This window comes from Phalangium opilio, unplaced genomic scaffold (assembly GCF_054372755.1).
Source record: "Phalangium opilio isolate 3A_F unplaced genomic scaffold, DU_Popi_V2 ptg000056l_1, whole genome shotgun sequence".
Classification (NCBI taxonomy): domain Eukaryota; kingdom Metazoa; phylum Arthropoda; class Arachnida; order Opiliones; family Phalangiidae; genus Phalangium; species Phalangium opilio.
In genome coordinates, this window is record NW_028324175.1 from 4,356,076 (window position 1) to 4,381,712 (window position 25,637).

At 37.7% G+C, this 25,637-nt stretch overlaps 2 protein-coding genes and 1 long non-coding RNA gene across 7 annotated transcripts in view; 1 reads left to right on the forward strand and 2 right to left on the reverse strand.

Annotated features, from left to right (window-relative positions):
- The window catches only part of LOC149668081 (uncharacterized), a 27,354-nt gene extending 18,249 nt beyond the window's left edge, over positions 1-9,105 (reverse strand). For 2 of the 3 annotated variants that reach the window (XR_016367937.1, XM_089840987.1), the window contains exons 1-3: positions 8,973-9,105; positions 7,817-7,965; positions 6,470-6,597 (exon numbers count right to left, since the gene is read on the reverse strand). Coding sequence is in view for 1 of the 3 variants with exons in the window: in XM_089840987.1 (XP_089697113.1) it covers positions 6,470-6,597; positions 7,817-7,925 (237 nt within the window). In the remaining 2 variants the exon portion in view is untranslated. The remainder of the gene's footprint in view (positions 1-6,469; positions 6,598-7,816; positions 7,966-8,972) is intronic. The other variant, XR_016367938.1, reaches the window with a different exon arrangement.
- Positions 9,106-13,806: 4,701 nt separating this feature from the next.
- Positions 13,807-14,746, forward strand: LOC149668083 (uncharacterized). Its single transcript, XR_016367940.1, has 2 exons — positions 13,807-13,946; positions 14,019-14,746. It is a non-coding gene; the product is annotated as an uncharacterized LOC149668083 (long non-coding RNA).
- Positions 14,747-23,254: 8,508 nt separating this feature from the next.
- On the reverse strand, positions 23,255-25,584 carry LOC149668084 (uncharacterized). 3 transcript variants are annotated; one of them, XM_089840984.1, is made up of 2 exons: positions 23,931-25,584; positions 23,255-23,850 (listed from the first exon to the last, which is right to left on the reverse strand). In XM_089840984.1, exon 1 carries the CDS (start codon positions 24,973-24,975, stop codon positions 23,977-23,979), a length of 999 nt encoding a protein of 332 aa, XP_089697110.1. In that variant the 5' UTR covers positions 24,976-25,584; the 3' UTR covers positions 23,255-23,850; positions 23,931-23,976. The 3 variants fall into 3 exon arrangements, with proteins under 3 accessions (XP_089697110.1, XP_089697111.1, XP_089697112.1); XM_089840985.1 differs by having other exon boundaries at positions 23,255-24,868; positions 24,960-24,989; XM_089840986.1 differs by lacking the exon at positions 23,255-23,850 and having other exon boundaries at positions 24,144-24,200; positions 24,265-25,584.
- Between the last annotated feature and the right edge of the window lie 53 nt (positions 25,585-25,637).

The window sequence follows — 25,637 nt, forward strand, 5'->3', positions numbered from 1 at the left end:
CTTAAAATCTTAGCCTAATTTGAATATTAAAATCAATGGGAGGTATTTGCTAAATTTTTCATTATTCAGACTGGTCTTATAAGAACCGATAAAAAATCACTTTAATTTCCACTTCCCCCTCCCTTTAAGAGAAAACTCGCGTCTTTTGAAGAGGAGAAGCGGTTTGAAAATATTGTTATTTGGGCCATGATATCATAATATTTAGAACTCATATTAATTACGTCTAGGTCTTCAGCCCGACTCATTGCAGCCTAGTGAAAATCTCATTCATGATGGCATATGCGCTTCACGAGATCCCTACAAATAGACATATTCAACTATTCCATTAAGAAACAACTTCAGAGGAGATGGCTTCTATGCTAGGAAGGTTCGCTATGCGATTGAGCTTCGCTAAACGGAGCCTGGGGTTGCCTATAGCCTCCCGCGTATAGAGCAAATGTCAGGCCATTGAAAGATTTTATTTTAGAGGTAGGAATAGGGAACAGAGTAATCTAGGCGCGCGTCAAAGTCCCGGACCCCCCTAAAAAGGAATTACGTATTTTTCGCCGTCCCAGTCAGTAACGTCATAAAAACCTAGTTTAAGTGAGCCAATCTGAAATTTTAAACTTTTAATTACGTGTTGGAGGGAGGGGCTCTATACTGGGCTATGAGTCGGACAGAATTAAACACTAACCGTTCTCCATTCCTACTTCTAAAATTAAATATATCTCTGGTGAGGCTTAATAATAAAGCCGACCGCAACCAAAGCATGGGAAAGGCGTATTTCAAAACTGACGTTCAAAGCTACCGATGGAAAAGCCAAAAAAATAAATGAAAAAAAATATGAAAGCCGGTAACAATGATCACAACTGAAAATAACAGCTAACAGCTAAAACGAACCCGAACGGTAAAAACTTGAAGTTAGTCTCTGCGCTGCTGGTCTGCTACTCCTTTCGTTTAGTTTTTATGGCAAGATTACTAGCTTTGAGAGGTATTGGGATATTAGGCAATTTTGTGTTTTAAGACTTTTATTGTGAAGGAAAGAAAACAAACCTGTTTTAAGATATTTCGAATACCTTTTGGCCAAATGGTAGTATTCCCCCTCCACGGATTTTTAAAAGTTTGTACTCATTTCTGATAGTAAATGAGGTGTGGAACACGATGCCGTCAAAATTTTTCACCGCAAATGATTTAAAAAAAAAAAAGTAGCACATATTACTTATGGTTGTTTGTATATTTGATATTTGGGGCGCATACACTTGATTAGATTATGTTTGGGATATTTTAGGTTCAGGTTAGGTTAGGTTAGGTTCAGGTTAGGTTAGGTTAGGTTAGGTTCAGGTTAGGTTAGATTCAGGTTAGGTTGGGTTCAGGTTAGGTTAGGTTAGGTTCAGGTTAGGTTAGGTTAGGTTCAGGTTAGGTTAGGTTCAGGTTAGGTTAGGTTCAGGTTAGGTTAGGTTCAGGTTAGGTTAGGTTAGGTTAGGTTAGGTTAGGTTAGGTTAGGTTAGGTTCAGGTTAGGTTAGGTTAGGTTAGGTTAGGTTAGGTTAGGTTAGGTTAGGTTCAGTTTCTATTAGATTTCTCCTTTTCCAAAATATTGCAATTTTCATAAAAAAAAAATTCAAAAAAAAAAACTCAAAATCATTTGCGGTGGAAATTTTTAACGGCATCGTGTTCCTCACCTCATTTACTATCAGAAATGAGTACAAACTTTTAAAAATCCGTGGAGGGGGAATACTACTATTTTACCTAACTTTTAATATCTTTATAAGTTTAAAATTATCTATAAAATTATTTGGACGAAAATTTTCAAATAACAAGATCATTTATATAAATATATTACTTCGGGCGTGATAAATGCAGTTAGGGAGTAATGGGGATATTAGGGAATTTTGTGTTTTAAGACTTTTATTATGAGGGAAAGAAAACATGCCTTTTTTGAAGAATTTTTCGAAAACTTTTATTATCTTTATTAATAATTAGTAAAAAGCTGACAAATATTAATAAAATTTGGAGGAAAATTTTCAAATAACAATACTTCCATCGAGTTTTAAATTAAAGATAGTTCGTTTGCTTTATTGAACTATTTATTACAAACAAGACTGTCACTTTCAGTTTCAATTGTTGCTTAATTTTTTACTTAACCTCCCCTAGCCCTTAAACACTTTTTTTATTTAATGAGAGACATAAACGCTAAATAGGGTTCAAGTCGGGCGAAAGAACGGCCCCGTGAAAAGCGTCACTTTCTTCGTTCGCCCGAAATCTTGCAACGAGTCGGGACGCATGGGCTGGCCAATTGTCCTTCAGAGCCTGAAACCATACACTAAAACTATTTTTCATGTTAGATAAGAATAATTGTTAGCTTATTAATTATATTAATACCGGTCACGATTAGGGCTGGTTAATCTTACGCAGAAAATAATACCAGCGAACCGGGCGGATCTGTTGAATATTACAATGCTTTACCTCCTAATTTCATTAGACTTTATGTCTGTCTTTAAGAATAAGACTAAGAATGTGTTTAAAGGGAGGGTGAAGTGAAAAAATGTGTTTTTATCGATTCTTCTACTAATTATGAGACTATTCTGCATAGTGAAACATCCAGGAAATATCTCAGAATGATTTTAAAATTCAAATTCGGTTTAGGTTTTATGGATAATTTAAAATAATAACCTCCGACCGATCCCGTAACGCCCTGCCTTCCTATTGACAAAATTCTCGTGGCACGCTCCATGCCCAATGGAATTTATCGCGAGATTTAATAAAAGTTTCTCACGATGTGACAATCGTGGTGCGTGATATAGAGCGGGCAACGGAAATTTTGTTAACAGGATGGCAGGGTGTTAAGCGATTGGTAAGACTTGCTTATTTCAAATTATCTATAAAATCTGAGCCTAATTGGTATTTTAATATCATTTGGAGACTTTATTTCCTGGAGGTTTCACTATACAAAATGAACTTATAATTAGAAGAAGAATCGATTAAAAATCACTTTGTTTTCCTCTTCATCCTCCCTTTAAGGGCTAGGGTAGGCCCAATAAAAAATCAAGCAACATTTAAAACTGAAAGTGACTGCCTTGTTTGTAAAAGAATAGTTCAATAAAGCACACGAACATTCTTCACTTTGAAACTCGAAGGAAATCTTGTTATTTGAAAATTTTCGTCCAAATAATTTTATAGATAATTTTAAACTTATAAAGATATTAAAAGTTATTCGAAATATCTTTAAACAGGTTTGTTTTCTTTCCTTCACAATAAAAGTCTTAAAACACAAAATGGCCTAATATCCCAATACCTTCCAAAGCTAGTAATCTTGCCATAGAAACTAAACGAAAGGAGTAGCAGACCAGCAGCGTTGAGACTAACTTCAAGTTTTTACCGTTCGGGTTCGTTTTAGCTGTTAGCTGTTATTTTCAGTTGTGATCATTGTTACCGGCTTTCATTTTTTTTTCATTTAATTTTTTGGCTTTTCCATCGGTAGCTTTGAACGTCAGTTTTGAAATACGCCTTTCCCATGCTTTGGTTGCGGTCGGCTTTATTATTAAGCCTCACCAGAGATATATTTAATTTTAGAAGTAGGAATGGAGAACGGTTAGTGTTTAATTCTGTCCGACTCATAGCCCAGTATAGAGCCCCTCCCTCCAACACGTAATTAAAAGTTTAAAATTTCAGATTGGCTCACTTAAACTAGGTTTTTATGACGTTACTGACTGGGACGGCGAAAAATACGTAATTCCTTTTTAGGGGGGTCCGGGACTTTGACGCGCGCCTAGATTACTCTGTTCCCTATTCCTACCTCTAAAATAAAATCTTTCAATGGCCTGACATTTGCTCTATACGCGGGAGGCTATAGGCAACCCCAGGCTCCGTTTAGCGAAGCTCAATCGCATAGCGAACCTTCCTAGCATAGAAGCCATCTCCTCTGAAGTTGTTTCTTAATGGAATAGTTGAATATGTCTATTTGTAGGGATCTCGTGAAGCGCATATGCCATCATGAATGAGATTTTCACTAGGCTGCAATGAGTCGGGCTGAAGACCTAGACGTAATTAATATGAGTTCTAAATATTATGATATCATGGCCCAAATAACAATATTTTCAAACCGCTTCTCCTCTTCAAAAGACGCGAGTTTTCTCTTAAAGGGAGGGGGAAGTGGAAATTAAAGTGATTTTTTATCGGTTCTTATAAGACCAGTCTGAATAATGAAAAATTTAGCAAATACCTCCCATTGATTTTAATATTCAAATTAGGCTAAGATTTTAAGAATAATTTTAAATAAGGACCTCCGACCAATCGCGTAACGCCGTGCCTTTTTGTTAACAATATTCTCGTGGCACGCTCCATGTCTCGCACCACAATTATCACATTACGCAAATTGTTTCAAATCTCGCAATAAATTGATTCAACACGGAACGTGCCACGAGAAAATTGTTTATAAAAGGACAGGGCTCTACGCGATTGGTCGGAGATCCTTATTTAAAATTATCCATGAAATTTCAAACTAATTGACGTATAAAAATCGTTCGGTGTTATTTCCTGGATAATTCACTATGCAGATTGGTCTTATAGAAGAATCAATAAAAAATTACTTAATTTTCCACTTCACCATCCCTTTAACGAGCGTCTGAATTGTTTCAAATTATCGCGCCACAAGACCAATCATATATATATGCATAAAGTGCCATAACATCTAACAAGCATTATTACGACAAAGATTCGATACTCGATTATGAATTATCGCCATTTAAATTGAAGTTGCCAGATTTTGAATAAAGGCTGATTACTCGTGACCTATTCATCCGAATTGAATTTGGTGAAAACTTTTCAAATATGAATCGACCCCAAGGAATCCGAAAATTGCATTTATATCCTCGAGAATCCAATATTTTCAAAGTTGATAATTTTGACATTTCCGGTTTCCGGTATAAGTATGCAAAGGACAACTGTGGAACGGGTAAAATATGAAAGAGAAATGCAAAACTTTTATAACGCACTTTATTCCAGAGCGCTAGCTTGAATAGTTTTTGAAATATAGTGAAATATGTGCGAAAACTGCAACGCACAAAGACTTTTTTAACAGTCTGTACTATAATATGGTCAAAAATATTCTGATAACGTTATGGTAGAGGCTATATCTACGATCTAAGCGACAAGGGGACAAATATATCAATTAAGAGTGCGAAATAGATGTTGTGGAAACCAGTCAATTCTATCACGTGACCCAAAAATATCTACCGCCAAACTCAAAATTCAGTCGTAGTGTGAACGGTCTACCGCCGGATTCCGGCGTAAGTTAAAATTTCTTCCGTCGGCTGCCTGATTTCCGCCGGGTTTTTTCGGTCAAGTGGGAATCTAGGCTCTCATTTGACCGAAAACACGACGGAATTGCCGTTCCGCTCGTTTCGGTCGGGCTTAAAACGTGTTCTAATTTTTCGGTCGTTCCCGGCGTAAATGGAATACGTCAGCCAATGAAAATGTGCGTTGTAGTGACGCCACTATCTTATGTCCCGGGAAATTTCAACAAATTGTGCAATACGCTGCGGTGGATATTGCCGAGGACATAAAAGACTCGAAATGCCGTCCAAAAGAAGATTGTAAAAACACAGATTACATTCAAAGGTTTACTTAAAATGTTTCTAATCATCCCATCGTCACATTTCATTGACCAAATTTTCTTGGCATCCTTGTTGTTTCCACTTCTTAAAAATATCCCCAACCCAAAACGTCTACTAGCACTCTAGTGATAGCGTTTGTTCACAAAGTGCAAGCAATTTATATAAGTAAAAGTAAATAATGTATTTATAATTTCATTCGAAAACTCGGAATTACTGAGGTCTTCCATTTTGTAAGGCTCACTAAAGATTTCGAAGCATAACCAGACTGGTTATAACCACACTTAGAAGACTATAGTTTTAGGTGATGTTAAAAATTGGCGCTTTGGTGATACCAAGAAGTGATATCTAGTTTACTAGGGAGAAGGTTCAAATTAGCCACATTTCCAGCTTTATTTCCAGTCCAAACGTAGGTCCGGAGTTAATACCCTCCTCTAAATTACAACCAGTATCTCCTTGGTTCTTGACACTCGCGTCAGCGCGACGCGAATGACGAAAATTACGTATTTTCCGACTGAGGAGAGGCGAAATCGCGGGCGAAATAGCCCGACCTCCTTTTACGTCCCCCCTTGTATTTTGAAAGAGGGACTGTGACTATGGCGCGCTAATACTTAGGCTTCTTGTACCTTCTCCCTAGATATCACTTCTTAGTGATACCAAAATTATGCGACGCACGAGAAAAAGAATTCAACTATATCAAGACAATTCTAAACTTCAAATAAATTTTGAAAGCTAGAACTTAAATAAGAGGGGTTAACACATGATTTTTTTAGTGTACCACAGTCACTGAAAATATAAATGATCTAGCAAAGGTAGGAGCGCTGTATTCCTCTAAGCTAAATGTGGTCACAAAAACAACTTTTATCCTTCTATGACTGACCTCTAAGGCTTGATGAAAGAAAGTGCTACGCACACTGCCCGCAACTATCTTCCCTTGATGGACATCGGCGGCTAATTGGTCAAGAGTGTCGATCGGATCCTCCAAACCCGGAAAGTTCAAAAAGGAAACTGCGCAAAAAAGACACCATAATTAGCATAAACACAAAGAAATTACAATTAGTACCTCTCCGTGACATACGTCACTTGGAGAGGTAAAAAGTGAGACGCGTGATTCTCATTGCCTCTGAGCGAGGGGCTAGTCATTCGCCAAAATTTTCTACGCCTGATTTCTTAATTTTTACGTGAATTCCGTTGATTACTGAACGAATTCCTTGATTTCCGTGATTAGGATTAGTTTATAGCCACGTTCACACTTACATGGGAAACCGGTTCGAAGCGACTCAAATCGCTTCCAAAGTTAGGTGTGAACAAAACTGATACTCGAGAAGCTAATTACAAACGCGGTTTCTTGAAGTTGCTTCGCGAACCAACTTAAAGCGGCTATGGAAGCTAGTTTGTAGTTTTCAGGGATATTTCACCCTAGCCCTTAAATAAATAAATAAACCTGGAACAAAAAAAAAGGATGAGACTAGTATTAAGTGTATTTTCTCCGGCCTTAGCAGACAACACCAACGAAATGATAAGCAGACAGCACTAACAGAATCGTCTTAGAGTGTGAACCGAGGCAGTTGAAATCGCTCCGAACTACCATTAAAGAGCGTTTCAAAACTGGTTGGACAGACGAGTTTTCAACCGGTTCCCGTGCAAGTGTGAACATAGCATAAGTGATTTCCATAACCATTAAACTGATTTCCCGTTATTGCCGTAGATAGCTTGCGATTTCTGATTGGATTCCAACGAATTCCGTTTTTGGTGAATGCCGTGATTACCATTCTTCGTGAATTACGATGAATTCAGTAATTATTTCTATCTGAACTGGTTACGAATTTTATTTTGGAATTATCGAATTCCTCGATTGATTATGCGTGATTAGTTCACGAAATGTGTGATTTCCGAGGTGACTACGAAAGATTGTAAGTAAATCATGTGATTATTTCCGATTTTCTTATGATTTCACGTGATTTCCAGTGATTATCGGAGATTTCTGATTACCCACAAGAATGATTTTGATTACTGATGATTTTCTAAGAATTCTAGAAATCAAGTTATCGATTTCTGCGGTTTTGTACACCTGATTATTCAAGTAACTAACCCCTCGCTTCTAAAGCCTGGTTTTCACTGGCCCAAAACGCAGAAAAAACCGGTAACTTGCCGCAAAATTTCGCGTTTTTTGGGCGGCAAGCACGGAATTGGTTTTCTATTTTTCCTCAAATTTTTACTTACTTACCTAATAAACTTTTGCTTAAAGGAAAGCGGTGTCCAATAGAAATCGACGAATGCGGGACGTCATAGGCTTGGTTTTGATCACCTCGCGAGAGGTTTATTTTCGACGCCATTTTTTTTAATTGAAGGCGTTTGTGTGGTCGAGTTAAATTTCTAAAAATGTATAGTTAACGATTTGTTAAAGGACTTTGGCAAATTAACGTTTTTACAAAGACAATAAATTCTAAAAAAAATCGATGGTTGCTATTGGTGTGTTTTCAACATAACTGGTAAGACTTGGTCTCCACGAGCTTGCCCACTTTCATGATATTACCATAACAACCATAATTACCCCTGATAAGTACAACACGCCCATAGGACCAATGTAACGGGCATTTTCACCCAAAAAAACGATGGAGGCGGCCTCTTGTAGTCATTTGAAACTGTAAATCGTCCGCGGAGGCTCATATTCAGACCTCCCCTACAGATATCTTGTAGGCCACGGACCAGTGTTGGAGTAATGGCGACCTTTAAGCGCGCGAGTATAGGTTTAGGGTTGTAACTTAAAACATTTTTGTTGCGACATATATTAAACAATGATGGATAACGGTACTAATTCATCAATTACACTTACGATATTTGTAGCTTGGGCTTCTGTGGCCTGTGTCCATACGTGTAGCAGACGAAACCTTAATGTTTACTAACTCAGAATTCTGACCCAGAATCTATGAATGAGCACTATCCATTTACCGAGATTCTAAGTCAGACTTCTGGGAAGTTAGAGCACCCTTAGAAACGTTTCCCATTGGCTAAAAAGTTGGGACAAAAAAGGCCGCACGGCGTCGCTTATACTTAACTTGTATAGGGTTCAGATGAACATGCTGGTTACATTAGACCAACGGGCGTGTTTTACTTATCAGGGGTAATTATGGTACTTATGATATTGCAAGTTTTAGTGAAAACGTTTTGCCGCCTTTTTTTAAGGAATTTTCCGCAAAATTTTGCCGATTATTTTTTAATGTTACGTTAAATATTCGGCAGTGAAAACCAGGCTTGAGACAACGATTTATTTTCGAACATCTAGGGTTAACTCGTCCATGAAAATCGCGAGTACGAATGCAAACCGAATTACATCTACAAATTAATATAGCGATATATATGAGAGACATTTTGCTTCTTACTTAATTGACCCGAAAAGGAAGCGTAGGCGATCATGGAAAAGATGAGCCAACCAATCAAGTCGACTTTCATGGAACTGCGCTCCAATCGCCTGGTTGGTTCGGCTCCGGTGTCAAGGAGGGCGCCGAATTCGTACCAAAGAGCGTCACCGAACGACCAAAAAACCTGTTATTCGAGGCCTTCAAATCGACAAAAAATCGCACCGCCAGCAACTTCAAGAAAATGGCCATAGCGGGAAACAGGCACAGAATGCAAATCCATACCTAGCAAAGTTACAATAAAGAAATTTGTTTAGCCTTGATCTTTTAAACGCTATAGGGATAGGAGAACCAAAGATGATGGGGGTTGGATGCGAAATCTTAGAGAAGCAGGTGCGCTAACTGTGGAACGGCTAACATTGGGTGGAACGCCAAAAATGGGGGAGGAATAGTCGGACTCAATTGTAATTGGTTCTTCTGTAGCCCTTCTGAGCCAATTACAATTGAGTCCGACTACTCCTCCTGCATTTTTGGCGTCCCACCCAAACTGAGTCGTGCCACACGTAGTGCACTTACATTTATCTCAGATTTCGGATCATCCCCCTCCCCCCATCATCCTTGGGAAAACTAGACGCGGTGGCGGCAAGGAAATCACGGCACGAGCAACAGGAGATTAGTAATCTAATACATCTTGGAACGTTCGAATTTCTTAGTACTGTTTAATGCCTTTAGTGTTGGCGGTAAATAAGGATCAGTTCATTTTCTGGTACAACAAAGTTACTAAAAATTTTCAAATTACTGTTTAAAGATGGACTTGGGTAAATGAGATCTCAGACCACTTAACCCATGGACAGGCAACTGAATAGGGGCTAGGTTTGCTTATAGCAAAGACTGACACTAGCGCTGTGGCGGCGGATGTTGGAAGTTTTTCGCCAAACCATAGTAAAATTCGCGCCATTTTGTTTTTTGAGGAGTAGAGATCTCCAGTCACCGATATGGGGAGAAAATCTGACTAAATTATAAAAGTTAGTTGAATTTCATTATTTATTTATTTTAGCCTCTCCCTCATTAAAGATTCATAAACGATCTATCAAGTTAGTTTTTGTAAATATCACTCTGGTATTGTTTATAAAGTCTGTTTAACATTAAGCCTTGACTAAAATATATCCCGAACCATTAGAGACAAATTTTTCTTTACGGGACATTTGGCAACAAATTGCGGTCGGCAGACGCGTGAGGGCGCGTGCTACGCATTGCCATTTGTTAGCGTGGGTTTAACATGGTTTTGCCTGTCCATGGGTTAAGTGGTCTGAGATGAGATGTACTCTTTTAAGTTCACCTTTAATTTTCCAGTGGAAAAAGTAACTCTTTATTAGGTCTCTTTAGGACTAAATTATCTTTTGGATCACTAAAGCTTACCACGCACTAGTCCCTTTTTGTAAGCGTCTGTCCTATGATATTTCGAGCGCCTTTACTGGTGTACTTACTTCCAAGCTAAATGGTTTAATTAGTGCCAAGGCTCTTGGCAATTCAAGCGGAGCGCGCAAAACGAAGGTGGCTTTGTCGTTGACATCTGGCTGGACAAAATCCACCACCAGACTTCTTGGGAAGCTGTTCTGAAGCGTCATGCTGAAGTTAACTTCCTATATTATGGAGGTAGAGGGTAATTTTCTCTTTAAATTAAGACAAATTTCGTTAAAATCCGATAAGATTTCACCAGGGGTCACGTTTAGGCCTATCAGGTCTGAGCTCGTCTCTTTTATGATGACACAAAGGCACGAAATATAGCAATGGTTAAAATGTGTTGTCAACCCAAAGCCACTTTTAATTAACAATAAAGATTCTTAATTTGTCAAGTTTTTAAAACTATTTTTCTTTGAAATAAATGCCCTAAAATAACCTTTGAGAATTTGGAATAACTATACAGGAAGGTTAAATAATTTTAAGAATTTTATTTTTTTGTGAAATATAACTTTCCATAAATAATGTAATATGTGAGCGACAGTGACAAGTTTGTACATAATAAATTAAAGGTTTGGGGTTTGTGTGTGAGATGTATAAAATTCATCTTTACTTTTCTTTGAAGCATTCCTACGACTCCAAACCATTTGCCGCGTTTCTTGAATCCGAAACTTCGTTCTTTCGACAATACCAACTCGTAACTGTATCCATTAAAAAGACTAGTAAGAAACGCATAGCTCTTTAAAGGGAGGGTGAAGAGGAAAATCAAGTGATTTTTTATCGATTTTTCTACTAATTAAAAGACCATTCTGCATACTGAAACATCCAGGAAATATAGTCTCCGAATGATTTTAAAATTCAAATTAGGTACAGATTTTATGGATAATTTGAAATAAGGACCTCTGACCAATCGCGTAACGCCCTGCCTTTCTCTTAACAAAATTTCTTTTGCACACTCTACATCTCGCGCCACGTTTGTCACATCGCGAGTATAACTTTAATCCAATCTCGCGCTTTTTTTATTCGGCATGGAGCGTGCCACGAGAATTTTATTAACAAAAAGGCAGGGCGTTACGCGATTGGTCGGAGGTCCTTATCTCAAATTATCCATAAAATCTGAGCCTAATTTGAATTTTAAAATCATTCTGAGATATTTTCTGTATGTTTCACTATGCAGAATGGTCTTATAATTGGTGGAAGAATCGATAAAAACTCACTTGATTTTCCACTTCACTCTTCCCTTAACAGGATTATTATTTAAGGCAAACAGAATTAACAATAAAGTGAAACACTAATAAGAGTGAACACTAATATTTTCGATTAACTTTCTGTCGTATACATGCGCGATTTATAGGGCAAATCGAATTATATTCAACAGGTTTTCACTATGAAATCTGCCATCTCTATAAGGCAAAAATAATATATTCTACTCTTGCCTTCGTTTCTGTAATCCTATTTAGCAGAATTCTCATTGGATGGAAATCCCATTCAGCCGAACTCCCATTGAATGGAAATCCCATTCTGCCGAAATGTGCCAAAGTATTTTTGAAATTTGAGGAGTGACGGATTTCAAATCAATGGGATTTATGTACTATAATCCCTTCGATATGATAAGAATTTTAACGCTGTTCACCGGATTATGACATCTTGTATGTTCTGCCCTTTGAACGTTATCAATGTTTAGGGTGAGACCAGGAATGGAAGCAATCGAAATAATGATGTTCGAAAGGTAACTTATTCCATATTTGAGTTGGGTTAGAGTGGAGCCTCCGAGATGAACTAGGCCCATGCGTGTCGCGTAGCGAGAATATTTTTTTAACCAATTTAGTTCGCCGTGGTTATACGCTTGGGGGCACTTATATTACCGTAAAATAAACCAGAGCTGTGCTAATTAATTAGTTAGCTAATTGAATTTCTAATTAATTAGCAACATTTACTAATTGAAAATGGTAATTGAATTTTAATTACCTTAGTTCTAATTGAGAAGTAATTCTAATTAATTAGTATGAATCGGAAAGGTAATTATCTAATTAAAATTTAATTAGATTTAGGATTAACTAATTAGCCAATTGGATTTTCAATTATTCTTTTACGCCAATTTGTTGTAAAAAAATCGAGGAATTAACTCTTGATTCTTCTATTTGAATATGAAAAAGCCTTATTACATCAATGAGGAAACCTTAGTGCTACTCTAAATTTTTCAGCTCCTCAAATATGAGAGAATACTAGTACTAGTAGAAAATTTCGTAGTTCGCAACTGCCCCATTTCGAAATTTCGACTGTTTTACCTACTCGAATTAATAGTAGTGCGCATGTATTTACTACTCCGGAGTCCATTATAGGAACTGTGGCAAGAAAATGAAGAAATGAGACAAATTTTAACATGACGGAAGGCTCGAGGCTTGTCTCATTTTTGGCTTCCGTACCCGTTTTTCAATGGCATTAAAACATTAAACTTTGCATTACCAAAGTACTAAATCCATGGGCACTTTCAAACTTTTATATTTACTTATGGTTTCTTTTTACCTTAATTAGAAAATAGTAATTCTAATTAATTAGTTTGATAAATAAATGTCTAATTTCTAATTGAATTGAATTAGTTTCTATGTCTAATTGCTAATTGGCTAATTAATTAGTTCATAAATATTTCCCTAATTGCTAATTGGCTAATTAATTAGTTCATAAATATTTCCCTAATTGCTAATTGGCTAATTAATTAGTTCATAAATATTTCCCTAATTGCTAATTGGCTAATTAATTAGTTCATAAATATTTCCCTAATTGCTAATTCTAATTCAATTAGTTGTCAGCTAATTAGCACAGCTCTGAAATAAACAAAGTTCAACCCCGTGACCCTGTCGACTGCTTAGGTATTTGAGCCAAGGTCGCGGATTGTAAGTATACGTTTTTGTTAGAATATAGCCTAAACTTTAACATAGGTCAAGGGTCACTACCCATAGGGGGAGCTTTATACGTCAAAATTAATGACGTCACATTGTCATGCCTGTATTTTATCTCACCCAGTCTCACTCGCGTGTGTACCGGTAACCCTAACGGTGATGTACAATACAGTCTTTCTTAACAGTATTATTGTTGTTCCTAATAAACGTTTTTGCATTAATTTAATTAACTAAGCCATTGTTTTATTGCGTTAACTCGATCATCCAACAATGTGGTAGCAGAGCGTGGTTACCAATGTACAACTTTAAAAACGCAATAACGTTGGAAGGCAAAGGCTTAAGGTACCGTCAACATTAGTGCGTAGTAAACAAAAACAAAGATGGCGGACGGCAGTAGCACCTCACTCATGGGACAGATTACGAAACTAAAGTCAACCAATTGTGTCAATTGGCGGTTTGAAATGGAGATGGTCTTGAGGGATCGAGGTCTTTGGGATATTGTAAACAAGACAGAAACAGCACCTGACCCATCAGCGTCTGCAGATATTCGACAAAAGTATAAACTATGGGTAGAGAAAGCTTTTTCATCTCTCGCTCTTGGCTTGTCTGAAGACATACTGTAGTGTTCAAATCCGGGGTAAATAATTAGTCGGGATAATTATACACTTAAGATTTATTCTACATTTAATGAAGGTTGGTTATTACATAGTACAGGATGGGAGCAACGCGTTTACGTTACCATCCAGAGCCGAGGAGAGAGCGAGAGTGTTTTCCCGTCGGGAGGTAGGCTCTAGCCTTTGATTAGTGAGACTAGCGCCATCTACATCTTGTATGGAATAGTTTACATGTGAATATGACAATACTCTCCCGTTAGATTTTAAGTTCGAGGTACATAATAAGTTAAACGCGAGAATTTGAAAGTTCAAAATAATACTCATAAAAGCCTTTAAGAATTTAGTTTTACATTTTTAAAAGGGACTGTGGTTGTGCACTTAATGTAATAATGTTGTTAAACAAATTGTAAAGTTATTTTTAAAAGGGCATCAACTATTTTGAATTTGTACTACTCTAAGGAATCAAAATTTGATTGTCTCAGAGTCAGGTTATCACTTGATTGTTAAATTTAGGCAATGACGTTTAAAGGTTTAGCCGTGTAGGAACTCGTCTGTTCCGGATAGGACGATTGGAGGTCTGGCTTGGTGTCTCGACTTCTTTTGCTATGGATGGAGGTTCTGCTGAGGACTGTCTTTCTGATGATGGGATTGGTACTTGTTGTACTATTGGTTCCGTCCCGCTGCTGGCAGTTAGAGATGGTGGTACCAAGGACAGAGGTGTCCCCAAGACTTAAACTTAAGACTTCCTTAAAACTTGTAAAAATTAAAATAAATAAGTTTAAAACTTGTAAAAATTAAAATTTTCAACTCTTCCCTTAACGCATTCTCCTTTTCCTTGAACACTTCTTTGTGAGGGTCATTCTATAATGAATTTAACCCAACATGACTCCGTTAGAAGTTCTAGGTCCTATTAGCTTTAGGCCTAATATAAAGCCATTTAAAACTAAAATGTAGATTGGTTTGAGATAGGAAGCTTTAAAACCAATGTTTCAACGAATAAAAGAACTACATAGCCTTATTATTTCATACATATTCAATAATTCTAAAGTAATAACAGCTTCAAAATAAACAAACAATAGGAAAATGGAAACTAGCATCTTCCGTAATAGGGCAATGAACGTAAACAAAGTATACATTTCTATTGCTTTTAAATTAAATCCAGCTGTGGCCTGTCAATAAGTAAGGGATATTATAAAGAAAAGCTTACCTTCTTTTTGTGTTTCTGAGCCACTTGTTCAAGCTGATCCAGTAGTTGGCGTTGTATCTGTTCATTACAACGCCAACTACTGGATCAGCTTGAACAAGATCCAGTTGTAATTGTTTATGTTGATTAGTTTTAATCTACTTTTCTTCTAATGTGTTTATCATCTGCAAAGCTGGTCCAGGTAGGCTTTGCTTCCACTCTAAGGCAGACCAATCCGTCTTAAGCCTATTTTAAAAATTAATTGGTATAATTAAAACATTAAATCATAATTAAAACTCATTACTTCAAATAGTTACTTTAGGGTAGCTAAAATTTCGGAGCCTCCGAGATATCTAGGCCCATGCATGTCGATTTTTACGTGGGGAAATATCCAGTTTCATAGAGGAAATATTTTTACCCTTTGTGTGTACGAGGTGGCGCTTTAATGACCGCTGCGACCGGGGTCTTCCATAAATTATCGTTGATATTTTAGGGGCCAATTATAAAACTTTTATGAAAGAGAAAGGTTTCACCTTTAAATTAACGTAATTTTTTAGGGGCTATTCACTTTTTATTGAATCTATTGGTTAGATTGTATGGACAAAAAAATAATTATGAAATTTTAACATCGTTGTTTTTTTAGTAAAACAAAACTTCTTGAAGTTGCTAATTCACAGTTTTCATATACCATTAGAGGATTTTTTACCCCTTCAAAACCTTTCATTTTTTTAACCTTAACATTTTTATCCTTTACTTCTTTGGAATGATTGTTTAATAAAGGTTTTTTTTTCAATAAAATTTTCAAAAACATTTTTTAACTATCCGCGACCTCGGATTCACCGCTCTACGTATATATCTTGCCCTAATATTGTAGCAGTCAACGGGGTCATGAGGCTAAACTTGTTTATTTTACGGTGCTAAAAGCACAACCAAGCGGGAAAACACGGCGAACTAAATTAGTCAAAAAAATATTCTCGCTTCGCTAGATGCATGGGCCTAGATATCTCGGAGGCTCCGGTAGGACGTTTTAGAAAAGGTGTACGGTATTTCGAAATCCAATTTGATTTCTTCGGATTTCACTTGATTTCAAAATTTGATAAAATCCGACGGATTTCATCGGATTTTGCGATTTTTTCCCGTGATTAAGACGGATTTTGGGATATTTCCCTTGATTTCGTCGGATTTTGTAATGGATTTCGTTTTTTCTTTACTGATTTTATGATTTCTTTACTGATTTTAAGATTTCGTTGCTGATTTCGGATTTTTTTATGGGATTTCGAAATCAGCAATGACCGACCCCTCGATCGAAAACACAGCCAATGCAAAGCACCAACCACGCACTATAGGTTGTGTCCCGAAAAGTGGCTTGGCCCGGCCAATTAAGACCATTAAGTACGCCGTGATTTAATATCGACCCCCCCCCCCCAACCTTTCCCTGCGTAATAATGACTCAGATATATCTTAATTAGATCTAGAATAGCCTTACGCGTACGTGTACGCCTAAGCACATACACTACACTACAATTCCAATAAATGTACGGAGGAAGAACAGGGTTTATACAACTTTTCGAAGAAAACAAATTTCCCAGAGTTTTCCAGGCTCTTCCCGTATATGGAGCATCCTATGGAGCAAATGTTAACGAACGAGAGTGGTGGGCAAATAGGACTATTACATACTCACAGGGCATCCCCGTATCTCTATTATAACCAGAGTTATAAGCCTTCAAAGTATAGTGTAATGTTAATCCTATGGAGGGTATGTTTGTTTACGTTTTGCTTAATTACTCGGCCCCTGTTTGTCGTAGCCCTACGTTTTTAGTATGGTTGGATGGGGGTCAAATAGGACTATAACATAATCAAAGGACATTGACGTATCTCTAGTAGAACCAGAGTTATGAGCCTACAAAGTTTAGTGTAATGTTAATCCTGTGGAGGGGAGTATGTTTACGAACATTTTGCTTAATTACTTGGCCCTTGTTTGACACAAATTTCCCTGATTTCCCTCAATTTTACTAAGAAATTTTAAATTTCCCTGATCTCCCTCAATTTTACTAAGAAATTTTAAATTTCCCTGAGTTTTCCCTGAGGTTTTTGTCAACTATTTTTTTCCCTGATTTTTCCTGGTTTGTATGAACCCTGAGGAAGTATGTTCCAAACACAAAAGGACACGCAATTGCGCTATAGAGAAACTAGGGAAAGTTTCAAGATGATCTACCTATAGTTATTGAATATATTCAAGATGGGTTTTATCGTAGAAAAGAATTTCAAGTGACTCAAATCAGGGATATTAGATGTTTTAAATTAAGAGGCATTAGAATTTTAAAGGGAGAGGGAAATTGTGGAAAGTTATCGGCGTGTGCCCTGTGCTATCGCCTTATTTCACACGCTGGAGGTAAGGGTAAGGTAGAGCATAGCCAACTCAATCACGTAGGGGTAAGAGGTTCTATTTAGCAGACGCCATGCACTAAACCAATGGAGGGTGGTGCAGTAGTCCTTGATTATTTTAAACCCTAATTAAATGTACTAATTATAATTTGTAATAAGAGATCATAATTATTTTAATTTGAATTAGTTTTATGTTTATAATAAGACTGTTCCTTTAAGGTTACTTAAACTATCCCTTTAAGAAAAGACAAAGGGACATTATAAGATTGAGGCTTATAAAACAAAGAGCTACTGAATGAGGAGGTCGTTCAGGTATAGGCTAAAGAATGACGGGCGGTGCAGCTAGGGATTACCGCATTACTGTCTGTGTAATGGTTTTCCATTATTATAGTGAAGGATAAGCTTACGAGCTCACAGGTATGCGACGTTACAGAGAAGACAGTTCTACAGAAGATGCATGCGTCATGGACTCATGGCTGCTGATAAGGATTGCAGTCGTTACCGAGGAGGATTTGCCATCGAACTGTAATGAACATCACTCTTCTTATAAGGAAGGACCAAAGAGGAACTACGTTATACCTTTTACAAAAGGTGCCATGGAATTACAAATACTGAATTATCAGTCTTGAGTTTATTAAAGGTTTAGAGCTTAAATTATTACTTGATCTAAACCCCTCTAATATAACCACTAAGTCATAATAGAACGTCAGGTCATGATGTAACACCATAAGTTCATAAGATATGTTCATGTTCCATAAGTTTGTTTAATTAATCTCTGGTAACTTAGAAACTCAGCTTGTAATTTTGAAGTGAGTGAGTGAGGTCATAAGGTCATAAGCCTTAAGGCTCCCGGCGTTACCCGTTGAACCTTCTCGTGACGCTCAGACCTCAAGTAATTGTCAACGTACATGACTGGCTCCGAAAAATACGGGGTGCCATCACGGTGTGTTGCGGTAAAATACGATCTGGTCATTGGATTAAGGTTTAGGTCACCCTGAAAAGATATCGACATTGAGCTGCACTTTCAACAATTGAGTGTGACGATTGCGCCTGGCAAGCGGTACGTCATGGACCCCGCTTTTGTCTCTCGTTCGCTTTCATATTATCGATAGTCTACTCGGTCTTATAAGGATCTGAATACCGGGAAGTGTTTCCCGTCTATGATTGTAGACACCATTAAGTTTAGAAGCGATATGTTCCGTAAGGATGACACTACCTATACTTCGTAATGCTAGAGGCTTACTCGAGCTAGTTCGAGAACGACGGAAGCCAAGCGCGAGCGCCCGAGACTCCCGAGTCTACTAATAATGTCGCGCGAATCTGAATAAAATAGGCTTGACGCGGCTATAATATTATGTTACCAAGTTTCGAGTTCAAGTACAGGGTCTCAAAAGGAGCTCTCACTGGCTATCTTAGTAATAGGGCATTAGTTCATTTGCTAGCGATTTGAAAGGCGGTTTTGCAGGGTGAACCGGGTTAAGCGTTCGCAGTGTCTGTCCCCTCGGTTTTTTCAAAATACTATAAAGTAATTATGCTTCATTTATTATTACTTTTTAAGGAAGCTAGGCGTGAAAATCTCGCCTAAAACAAAGAGTCCATATAAATGACACCCGTGCTAAAAATTACGGAGTCAACAAATTTCCTTTAGCTGGTGTCCCTGGACGAACCAATAAATCTAGAATTTATTTTTAAGCCGCGGTTACACGAACAGACAGCAACTTACCAATTTGGCGCGGCATTGATAGTTTTCAATAAAGGGGCTGTGGAAAGTTCTTCCCCCTCTCTCGGTTTAAACTTCAGTGCGGTGTTGTTAGGCCCTAGTTCTGCGAGTCAGGTTGCTCTGAGTGAAACTGAACTGCTAGGCTTTCACTCTGCAATCTATTGACTCACCAACGGCCTGGCAACACTGGGGGAAACAGTATGAAACCCCTTATGCATAATTTTTTCGATTGAAACGGGAGTTGCCCATCTAGCTGCGCTTCGTAAAATTGTTTGGGCAGCTGATAGTTTTACTCATTGGTTTACTATTTTTGTCGACATCACACAGGGGGCGTTCAATGCACGTACCAAAGAGACTGGTTTTATAAAAGTACGCGTGATCGGCGTGACGTAGTAGAAACTGACCTTGAAGGATTTTACGAGTTATCAGAAACGTTGTTAAATCAGCATTTTTTCGAAATGCAGAATCAACTTGTTTGTAACACAATATTATTTTTAACAAATAATGCACTCTTGACATGGTCATTGAACAAGTAGGCTGGGAATTTGAATCTGAAAGTTTAAGCTGCTTTCTTAAATGGCGTGTGAGCGGGTCTTCATCCAGATGTATTTGTTTTTAAAATCCTTGGAGAGTTAAAGAAGGAGTTGGTATCTTGAACGGAGTCGAGTGTTTTATCAGAGACCCAAATTTTACCTGCGATGGGATCACGATACATAAATTTAATTTGAAATAATATTTGTGAATCCACCTAGGTCTATATGCAGTTTTTTGAGCGGGAAATTTGAAATACGGGGGACTTTAAATATGGTGCAGAAGGTCACACCAAAAACTGGGGAAGAAAGGGGGTAAAGGTTCCCAGCCGGAAGGTGACCAGCTAATAGTTTTGCAGCTCTCAAGGAGCGCAAAAGTAAAAACAAGTGAGAGAGGAAGTTTAATTCCATATTATCCTCAACATGATCGTTCTAGTTATAGGGAACTAGTTAAATTGGTGTTACCATAAGTTTATAAGTGATTTGTTCCTTCCATAAGTATGTCACTTTCAATGCTAAGTAATGCTACTGAGAGACTTACATAAGCTCGAGATGATAACTAGTTCGAGAAGGAGAACGACAATTAAGCGAGAACTCAATTGAAGTCCTTACTACACTCTGTGCAAGTGGTTAATTTTTTTTGCATGCAGGACCAAGTTCCATCTAGGTCCTCCTATTTAGTATCTGCATTACTAATTAGGCCTTTGACAGCAGCGCCCCACTCACCAGGCTCCCATCGCTCGCTTTACATCTATGACCTTATGACCTCACTCACTCACTTCAAAATTACAAGCTGAGTTTCTAAGTTACCAGAGATTAATTAAACAAACTTATGGAACATGAACATATCTTATGAACTTATGGTGTTACATCATGACCTGACGTTCTATTATGACTTAGTGGTTTTATTAGAGGGGTTTAGATCAAGTAATAATTTAAGCTCTAAACCTTTAATAAACTCAAGACTGATAATTCAGTATTTGTAATTCCATGGCACCTTTTGTAAAAGGTATAACGTAGTTCCTCTTTGGTCCTTCCTTATAAGAAGAGTGATGTTCATTACAGTTCGATGGCAAATCCTCCTCGGTAACGACTGCAATCCTTATCAGCAGCCATGAGTCCATGACGCATGCATCTTCTGTAGAACTGTCTTCTCTGTAACGTCGCATACCTGTGAGCTCGTAAGCTTATCCTTCACTATAATAATGGAAAACCATTACACAGACAGTAATGCGGTAATCCCTAGCTGCACCGCCCGTCATTCTTTAGCCTATACCTGAACGACCTCCTCATTCAGTAGCTCTTTGTTTTATAAGCCTCCATCTTATAATGTCCCTTTGTCTTTTCTTAAAGGGATAGTTTAAGTAACCTTAAAGGAACAGTCTTATTATAAACATAAAACTAATTCAAATTAAAATAATTATGATCTCTTATTACAAATTATAATTAGTACATTTAATTAGGGTTTAAAATAATCAAGGACTACTGCACCACCCTCCATTGGTTTAGTGCATGGCGTCTGCTAAATAGAACCTCTTACCCCTACGTGATTGAGTTGGCTATGCTCTACCTTACCCTTACCTCCAGCGTGTGAAATAAGGCGATAGCACAGGGCACACGCCGATAACTTTCCACAATTTCCCTCTCCCTTTAAAATTCTAATGCCTCTTAATTTAAAACACCTAATATCCCTGATTTGAGTCACTTGAAATTCTGTTCTACGATAAAACCATCTTGAATATATTCAATAACTATAGGTATATCATCTTGAAACTTTCCCTAGTTTCTCTATAGCGCAATTGCGTGTCCTTTTGTGTTTGGAACATACTTCCTCAGGGTTCATACAAACCTGGAAAAATCAGGGAAAAAAATAGTTGACAAAAACCTCAGGGAAATTTAAAATTTCTTAGTAAAATTGAGGGAAATCAGGGAAATTTGTGTCAAACAAGGGCCAAGTAATTAAGCAAAATGTTCGTAAACATACTCCCCTCCACAGGATTAACATTACACTAAACTTTGTAGGCTCATAACTCTGGTTCTACTAGAGATACGGGGATGTCCTTTGATTATGTTATAGTCCTATTTGACCCCCATCCAACCATACTAAAAACGTAGGGCTACGACAAACAGGGCCGAGTAATTAAGCAAAAAGTAAACAAACATACCCTCCATAGGATTAACATTACACTATACTTTGAAGGCTTATAACTCTGGTTCTAATAGAGATACGGGGATGCCCTCTGAGTATGTAATAGTCGTATTTGCCCACCACTCTCGTTCGTTAACATTTGCTCCATAGGATACTCCATATACGGGAAAAACCTGGAAAACTCAGGGAAATTTGTTTTCTTCGAAAAGTTGTATAAACCCTGTTCTTCCTCCATACATTTATTGGAATTGTAGTGTAGTGTATGTGCTTAGGCGTACACGTACGCGTAAGGCTATTCTAGATCTAATTAAGATATATCGGAGTCATTATTACGCAGGGAAAGGTTGGGGGGGGTCGATATTAAATCACGGCGTACTTAATGGTCTTAATTGGCCGGGCCAAGCCACTTTTCGGGACACAACCTATAGTGCGTGGTTGGTGCTTTGCATTGGCTGTGTTTTCGATCGAGGGGTCGGTCATTGCTGATTTCGAAATCCCATAAAAAAATCCGAAATCAGCAACGAAATCTTAAAATCAGTAAAGAAATCATAAAATCAGTAAAGAAAAAACGAAATCCATTACAAAATCCGACGAAATCAAGGGAAATATCCCAAAATCCGTCTTAATCACGGGAAAAAATCGCAAAATTCGATGAAATCCGTCGGACTTTATCAAATTTTGAAATCAAGTGAAATCCGAAGAAATCCAATTGGATTTCGAAATACCGTACACCTTTTCTAAAACGTCCTACCCCACAGTTTCGATGCTAAGCTATTATGGACTGGGGAAATTTAGCGTGTTGTGACCTAGTTTCGATATATATTTTTGGGGGAAGGGGGAGCTCAAGGTCCGTAAAATCGCAAAAGCTATATTTAGGTTAGCTTATAAAGCCTTATTGTACAAAGGTAAATTCTCAAAATCACCGGGGGCCAAGAAAACGATGTATTCCCTGCCGCGTGACGTAGTTGGCTACGGATTTTTTAGGAATAAGTAGTCGCGTTCGAAAACATGAACCCGAATGTAGTCCAGCTTTTTTGTGGAGAGCCGAGGCGAGCCGGCGACGGCAATCACGAGGCGAGAGGGATTACGACGAGATTCACGGGCCGGCACGCCGCCCGGTGGCCAAGGTGCCGGGCTACCGGCAGCTTGACGACTTGTATCCGAAAGGGTTATTTATTATAAGTTAAATTTCAAGATGGGATCAGCTCAGATCATAGAGCTTTTGCGGTTTTACGGACCTTGAGCTCAGATGCTGATGTGTTATTCAAATATCAGGTTCAACTTCAACATTCGGGCAAAGCATAGGCTTAAACTTATCGGTAATTAGGTATTGGATTTGTATAAGGCAAACAACTTTCTTGTCAAACAGAATTCAAGATGTGTCTTATCATAGATTCCCTTCTGATAACATTATCAGACATTATTGCTTAAGTAAATGCAACTTGCTATATGAAACAATCAATTTCAAGTGAAAATGCTAGAATATTTTCCCATCATTTTACTCCTGATGATTATGAAACAGACCTGAAAGCCGACTTTATGTATATTAAACAAGAGAAAACACTGTTAAATTTGTGATTATAATGTTCCTAATTTCAACTCGAGAAAAAAAGCATGTTCTATTCTTTCTCCCTATAATAGATACTTAAAAATTAGCATTTGAAATTAAAATATTTCTAAATTTGTCAAGTTTGAATTATTTTAATTTTATACTATTTATATACTACCAAAATCACAATCCTCTTAGCCTTATCACAGCTAACGGAGTTTAGAGACAGATAAAATTGCCAACATAATAATACCACCAAAAAATATACAGTACGTCACTGGTTACTAGCAGCGCACGTCACTGGCTACTAGCTGTATGATTTCGAAAGTTTCTCTCTTTCATTCGGCGAATGCGCCCCCGTTGGGGGGAGCTCACCTTTTGGCAATTTATTCGATAGGCATGGTCCTCTTTCTGTTCCAGATATATTTGGTTACAATATCTCCATAGTTAAAATTGCCCATAGTTAATATGAGGCAATTATCACATTGTACCTTTAACCAACAGAATCATGTACAGTGTATACAATTATTGCCTATCCTAATTCAGTGTTTTTAGCCACGTCGTGTACCCTAGCACACGCAATTTTTGACGTAAGCAAAGCATCTTCTCTAGGGAATTGTTCCCTTTTTTTATTTTTTGACCTTTAGCTTTATGTTTTAGAAAAGGTGGCCTAATTAGTTTGAGCCCTCTTTCGTTACAATGATCTTCAATAGCGAACCCCTTGTCTACCATTATGGCGTCTGCGTATGGTATGCATCGTTCTAGGACCCCGCATTCTTCAGTTATTTGTTTATCTGTTGACTTTCCCCCATATGCTCTGCTCACCATGGTGATCACACCGGATGGAGCTACACAAACGCGTACTTTTACAGTATTGGTCCCTTTGTAGTGAGAATAAGTCTTGATCTTGCATTTTAAACACTTGGGTTTTTCAACAGATACCTCGGTGCAATCTAATACCACTCTTGTATCAGTGTATTCTTTAAAGCAATGCGGCATAGCTTCCACAATTTCTTCTTTCTCTAGCCATGTAACTGATGACTCCAAGAGAGTCGCTAACTTGCATAATGATTGTTTGAAATAACTAGAAGTTATCTGCTGGCTTAGACCAAAAAGAGCTCCGAGAGCGGAATATGAAATACCAAGTTTAAGTTTCATTAGTGTAAGTAAAATTCCGTCAGCTACAGGTAGTGGACTTTTACTAGGATATTCTTCACTAACAATTTTAACTATTTCATTAAAAAGTTCCATTGACTGAATTCCAGTCAAAGCTACTACAGTTTGTTGTTTCAAAATTCCGCAACTAGCTGACACTTTACATTTATGTTCTTCTAATGTGTTCACCATAATTCCTTTTTCTAAGGAACTGTTATCAGTGTCACAAATTTCAGGTGTGTCTCGTAGTCGAGTACTGTTTCCATTTTCTTCACTTTCAGTTACGTCATCGGGTTGGTTATTAACACCAATTTGCTGTACTTGATGATCATGATCCGCAAACAAATGATTTTTCAAATTCTCACCATCATCTGAACTCATTCCCCCGTTTTTATTTTTCAAAGAGTTCTGTCATGTTTACGAATAGGCAGATTCTGGGATGGAATTGTCAAAGGTCTTAGGCGCGGTGGGTATTTGAACTGATCTGTTAAAGAATTGTAGAATTAAAACTACTACAAATTTTATTACTCCAGCAAGTGTCTTACCTCTATGTTCTTGCGGAATTGTTTTATAATCGTCTTTTTTAAAGTGAGAAGAGCAAACAACCATGGTATTACCACGGAGCTTCTATTTACAGGGAGAGGAAACTTCATCCCCCTCTAGTAATGTAAACGCTCTTAGGAAACGTAGACACTATTTGTCCATAAAAAGGGGCACATATTTAACCCCCCTCGGTTTTCGCTGGCAAAAAAGGGAGCCTATGTAAACAACGAAGATGGCCGCCTTCGCTAGTTCGTTGAAAGGCATAAGCCTTGGTGTTTTAAAGGTTTAATTTTTAAATTTTGAATGGACTGCGATTCCAGGCTAATAGTTTGCACTAGAGGGAATGAGGAGAAATGTGTATACCGTAGCTACAGAAGCGATTCACGGTACAAATCATCATTTAATGGCAAGGAATTGAAGTTCCACCAAGAAAATGACGTCAGACTTTGTTTACATGGGGTGCGCGCGAGGAGCGAAAGCGTTGCGCAGAACCGAGGTAC